Source organism: Mustelus asterias, chromosome 26 (genome assembly GCF_964213995.1).
Source record: "Mustelus asterias chromosome 26, sMusAst1.hap1.1, whole genome shotgun sequence".
Classification (NCBI taxonomy): domain Eukaryota; kingdom Metazoa; phylum Chordata; class Chondrichthyes; order Carcharhiniformes; family Triakidae; genus Mustelus; species Mustelus asterias.
The window spans coordinates 33,426,223-33,432,222 of record NC_135826.1 but is presented as its reverse complement, the minus strand read 5'-3'; the positions used below and the strand labels follow the sequence as shown (position 1 = coordinate 33,432,222).

The 6,000-nt window shown below is 43.7% G+C and overlaps 1 protein-coding gene across 1 annotated transcript in view; it reads right to left on the bottom strand.

Annotated features, from left to right (window-relative positions):
* Positions 1–1,363: 1,363 nt before the first annotated feature.
* Positions 1,364–6,000, bottom strand: part of LOC144479696 (mucin-16-like) — a 65,210-nt gene continuing 60,573 nt past the window's right edge. Inside the window, exons 75-76 of the mRNA XM_078198724.1 lie at positions 5,670–5,782; positions 1,364–3,126 (exon numbers count right to left, since the gene is read on the bottom strand). Coding sequence (XP_078054850.1) covers positions 3,034–3,126; positions 5,670–5,782 — 206 coding nt within the window. The 3' untranslated portion in view covers positions 1,364–3,033. The remainder of the gene's footprint in view (positions 3,127–5,669; positions 5,783–6,000) is intronic.

Sequence of the window (6,000 nt, the reverse complement as noted above, 5' to 3'; positions counted from 1 at the left end):
GGAGGCCAGTGTATATTGCCAATCTTGAGAAAGCATTGGTGAGCTGACTTCTTGAATCACTGTGGTCCATTTGGTATATATAGGTGTACACCCACCGTCCTGTTAAGGAGGGAGTTTTGGGATTTTGATCTGGCGACAGTGAAGAAACAGTGGCATATTTCCAATGCAGGATAGTGTGTGACTTGGAGGGGTATTGCTCTCAAGCACATGCTGCCCTTGTTCTTCTTAGTGGTAGAATGGTAATGGTTCCTCCTTTTGAAAGTGACGTCTCCTCTCTATCAGTGGACCTCAAAAGGGTCTGTTCACACCTGCAGCTTCTGAGCGAATGGGGTGCTGCTGTGATTTAAACGTCTGTCAGGTTACCGGGGGCATGGAGATTACCAGGCCACTTCAAGGTTTTCACAGGTGGTGGGCAGGAATGAAGATATTGAGCAGAGAGCTCCCTCAAATCACCATGCCAGGAGCGATCTTCAGGTCTGCCAGGGCTAGAAGGGGCAGTCCAGCCATGGGAACCCCAGCCACGGGAACCCCATCCCAGGGAACAGTGCCCAGATCAGCCCCTTGCCCCCACAGTCTGATGCCCCCCAAACCCCACGGCCACTGGGGGACCCTCCCTCTGCAGCTTGGCAGCAGCAGTGGGACAAATGGTCACTGATCCCCCCATCCACCCCTGTGGTCCAGCATGCCAGATCCTGGTCATTACCAGCACCAAATCCCGTCTGGTGCAATTCCCATTGGGGAGGCATGGTGTCAGGCCACTGAATGGGCCGTCCAAATACAGGTAGCGGGTTTGCATAATTTTCCTGTTCCCACCCAGTCTGGGTGGGAACCTGATCGGGGTTGGCAGGATGGGTGAATCCCCATTGCCCTCATGCCCAGTGAGTGTCCTATTTTCTTTTGCCGACGCCCCATTAAGCGGGACATTGGAATTCCCACGGGCCATGTGTCGGGGGTTGGAAAATCCCCCCCACAGGGTGAAATGTTAGTTCCCTCACACAATGAACTCCCTGTTGATCAACTGTCCCAATCTTTTTTCATACATATATAATTTCCCTTACAATTATTCCTGTAAGGAATATGTACGTATGTCATTGTTCTCCCCAAGGTTTAAAGATGTTTGCACTTTCACTCTTGAAGTGTTTACACTTCTTCTGACATTCTAAGACAGATAAATATTAGCTTTTACGTATAATTAACTCCAAGTTTAAGTTGAAGTGACATTAATTATTATCTATTTCGCAATCAGGATCATCCTTCATCTTACACTTAACACTTTATCCTCCAACCAAAAGTTATATACCTAAAAGTACAAGCTATTCTCCTCAACATGTGAATTATGAACTAGGCAACAAAAGAGAATATGGAAATGTTACAAAGCATAGTTTATTTTTGGATTTCATTATGTGCAAGGACTTACAAAAATAGAGTACTTTGTAAATGTTCAGCTTCCAGAAAAATAAGATTTACATAAATACTTTAATCTGTTTCTGTCATCTGAATTATTTAAAATAGTTTGTTATAAATATACAATGTAACTAACGGATCACAACAGTAATAGTCATTAACTCTGAGGTTTGTGTCAAGATAATAGACAAATATAACATTTGCGATAATGTGGAAGATGTCAGGCTGGTGGTAATACGTTAATGCAACTCATACACATGAATGACCGAAAACTCAGTAACATTCAACTATTTGTCACTTTTGACAGTATCGTATTTAACTTCACAAATTCCACTACTCCTTGTGTGCCATACTCTAAGTCAACTTTTAAATGTATCGTTGTAGCATGTAGAACATGTGAAGTCTGTGGCTTCAATTCTATGGTCTCGCTCTCCCCATCACTGCTACCAGCGAGAACAGAGAATTTGGCGCTCAGACAAATCGCCATTCACCGCAGCGGGACCAGAGGATCCCAGCCTCAGACAAGATTGGAGAATCCCGGTTATGCTCTTTTATTGGAATACGACAAATCAGGAAAGCGAACGAGCAATGATTGCACAACAATAAAACACCTCAGTCGACTCCTTCCTGGTTATAAGGTAGTTTTCACTGAGTCAATCAGCAATTCAAAAAAGATCTGCAGGTCCAAGACAAATCTTTGCATGGGACAATGGGTGAAATTTGAAGCAGTGTTGCAGTGGGCGAGAAAAGCAGCATTGAAGCCACTGGCCCCAATGGTGGCTTTCTCCACCATAATACCAGCAACTTAAGCAAAGAAACATCCAAGTGATAGATGCCATGATGTCACACTGGTGGGGTGGGCTCCATCAGAGCAACTTAGAGTTTTAAAGATGGAGTTCCATATTTTAAAGCTGCCCTGATACATGAAAGTAAAAATAGGTCACCCTCCATGCCCACTACTCCCTTGCAATTCCCAGGGCACTGTCTCCAGTGGCAGGTGACAATGCCAGGATACTGCCCGGGCATGATCTGCTCCCCCCTTGAGCGACGTGCTCACCTGAGCTCCTACGGTGGATCTGCTCGCCAGGTGCTCACCTTGGGAGACCATTCATAATGGATAATGCGATGAAAGGGGGGGGGGGGGGAAATTATTATGCATGGGCACACGATAATTAGGTTTTAATTTATTCTAATAGAACATTAGGAATCCCTTTACATCACTTGCAGGGGGGCGTGGATAAGTGCAACGGGACAATGACATTTTACACGGTCTGGACCTCTCGCAAGATTTTTGCACTCCTGTTCGCATTGGGTGTGAATGGCCAGTCATGTTCAACGTAAATGGGAGTGCAAAGTCTCGAGCAATATATTTAATTTAGTTGTGTTTATTTATCCCGACTTAATTCATTTCTTCTTAAAATATTTAACTGATCGAAACCATTATTTCTGCCTGATTTTTGTAGCCATCGCTGTTTCCATTTTATTATGCATTTTTCTTTTTGGCAGAATTTAGTTTTCAGTGAAAAGCATACATCCTCAATTTTGAGCCCAATACTACATACCAGCTACATAAATACAATCATATTCTTCTACTTTAAGCATTCCATATTTTACACATGTATTTTTTTATCAGTAGTATTTTTGATGTGGAAAGTAGACTCCAGCAGCATTCTGTAACATGTTGTAGGATCCATGATACTTCTTTTTCAGACACAACGCGATCTAAAAGATTAAAATGTTTGTTAGTGAAGTATCAGGTATTGTCATTTGTTTTGCAACATGACATAAATTCCACAGATAAAATCTTGTGACGATATCCGTGTACATTGCTGTGAACTGCCATTCCCTCTCTCTGTGCTTTGTTAAATAAAGGTCATTGTACTGTATTCTGCAGGTCGTATTTTAAAAATGGAATAGCTGAATTTACTGCCATACAAAATACATTGGCTGAATTTTACTGTGGGTTTCAGGACTCTGGCATAAGGTAAATAACCGGAACCCAAGCTCACACTTGCTGGCAGCAGGACCAGCTAAGAGATTTCAATTAGGGACAGTGGACAAGCTCCTCATGCTGATGACCCAATTAGAGCGTCAGCAACCCAGAAGCCTCAACCAGTGCATCCAGGAAAGGTGGGCACTGCTTGGGCAGGACAGAGACCTTGGGGTGGCCCAGAATGGAGGTACCCTCAGACAGGTGTTAGGGTAAAAGCATGGATTTAGTCAAAAGAGGGTTAGAGCTAAGAGTAAAAGGCACATGCTAGTTAAATATTTATACCCCGAGTGAACTTCACAGACACTCCAGGATCTGAGATCAGCAAGAATCCTCCAACAAGGCTTTGAATGCTTACATCAGAGCAGATAATCTCCAGCTAGGAGCAGATAGCAGTCCTGCTTTTGGGTGAGGTTTAACAATAAAGCTATGTAGATTGGAATTTAAACAATGTTCTGTGCACTGACTAACTGTATAAACAGTGTGTATCTGTGACTTAGAGAAGAGAGCTGTATTAGGAGGGTGCTGTATTAAAGCTGAGGGTTGTATTAGAGAAGAGGAGACGAGAAAGGAAGGGGGATCTCAAAGTGGAGGCACTCCCTCTTCAGTGGTAAAAACAATGACAAAGTACCGTGAGGAACCTCAGGACGGAAAGTTGACCCTTTCAAAAGAGTGCCTATGGCTGCCCTTGAACCCCATGAACAATATGCCTCCCAAATGCTGTCAGTTAATTCAACTTTGCACGGCTCATAGACCTCCCAGTGGAAGGCTGCATCCACAGCATTGCCGCTAACAAATGTGCCTCTGATTTCCCCAGTACTTCAGTGTGGCAGGAACTGCTGGACAGGTGTAAACAAAGGCTTAAAACCACCCATACAGGATTGTCACAAGGTTCAGGTCCAGCCACCGATTATAAAGCAACTGCTTTTCAGCCAGCGAGGTTTTCAGCAGAGAACTGACTGAACTGATGAATAATTAGATTCAACTGGATGGATCTTGTCGTGTGCCAAGCTGACCTGGCTTATTGCCAGGGAATCTGATGGGCAGCTCACGATATAGTGTGAGTCTCATTATATCTGTCATAAAACATCTTCATTATATTGATTAATTCCACTAATCCGGACATGTTACTTCATATAAAAAAAAACTTGACAGCTTTACACTGTAGCGCTTTAATTTTAAAACATATTTGATGTGTTTGTGAGTTTATTTTAAGCAGTCCAGTGTATCATGTCAGAATGTGCACTGCTGACAGGTATAGTATTGTAGAGGTATTCTGCTTTCCACTCACACTCCAAAGATGTGAGGGTTAGGTTGATTAGCCATGTTAAACTGCCCCTTAGTGTCAGGGGGACTATGTGGGGTTATGGGGATAGGGTCTGGGCGGGACTGTTGTCGATGCAAGCTCGATGGTCCGAATGGCCCCTCTCTGCTCTGTAAGGATTCTATGATACTAACAGTTCATTACTACCCATGTCCAATTCATTTACTTTGGAGGGACCAAAAAAGAACTGCCACTTGAAACATACCCCCAGTTTATGGTGTGTAAATTATAGCGAAAGCAGTCAATGGAAGAATTGCTGCTGCAATTTGTGTGAATTTTGTTCTTTGAGCACCTGCTTTGCTCCTGTCTTTCACCAGAGCACACTGAAGCCGACCCCTCATCCGAATATGGTGTTTTGTCATTTCAAGCTTTCTTATATTCTCCAGTCTCTGTACAGCTGGAGCCGCTGGTGATATGATTGCTCCTCCCTCCCCTTCGCTCACTTATTTTGCTCCCTATTCTGAAAGAAGTCTCTTCCGGGAATACTGAGCTGCCTTTATTCTTCACAGGTGTTGACCCAATTGCCTTGTGCTTTCAACGCTCGAGCCGCCATCTGTTCATGCCAGCGGGATTTTCCCATCCCGCCGCAGCGAACGGAGATTTGGCTGGCCGCCAAATTCTCTGACCTCGCTGCAGCGGGAGCGTGGCGTGAACGGCCGGTAAGACTGCGTCCAATTATATGTTTTTGTTTCATATTAAGAGCAGGCTTTTCCTGAAATAACCTGTTCCTTCTTCAGAACAACCCCAACAGATTGTGATACACAGAATGCAGTGTTCAAATGAGCCTTGAAGGACAATCCTAGTAACTGATTCGATCCGTGATCTTAAGTATCACGGCCCCACACTGGACTTGGTCGTACAATTGATGAATTATTCTGCATTAGGTGCTGCACATGGACTCCAGCACTGCAATGAGAACCTGCACAAGACTGAAAAATCGGATACACTTACCAATAAACATAAGGCGAAGATCAGAAACAGAATGAGTAGTATGCCCAGCACGATCAGTATGATTCCCCAATATGGGATTTCCGTTCTGCCGTTGGAGACTGGTGCTTTAGCTTCTGCATAAAACAAATACACAACAATTAACAGTGAAATATAATTGAATATTAAATGAATCCCCGCTATGATCTATCATAATTTAATTAACGTGCAACATTTGGCCCAGTTAGCTAACAGTTTTGGATAAAACTTGGGAGAAGTTCTGCAATCTTGAACTTCCAGTGGGGCCAGTTAAAGGAAATTGGAGTCAGAGATAGAAACCCTACAGTGCAGAAGG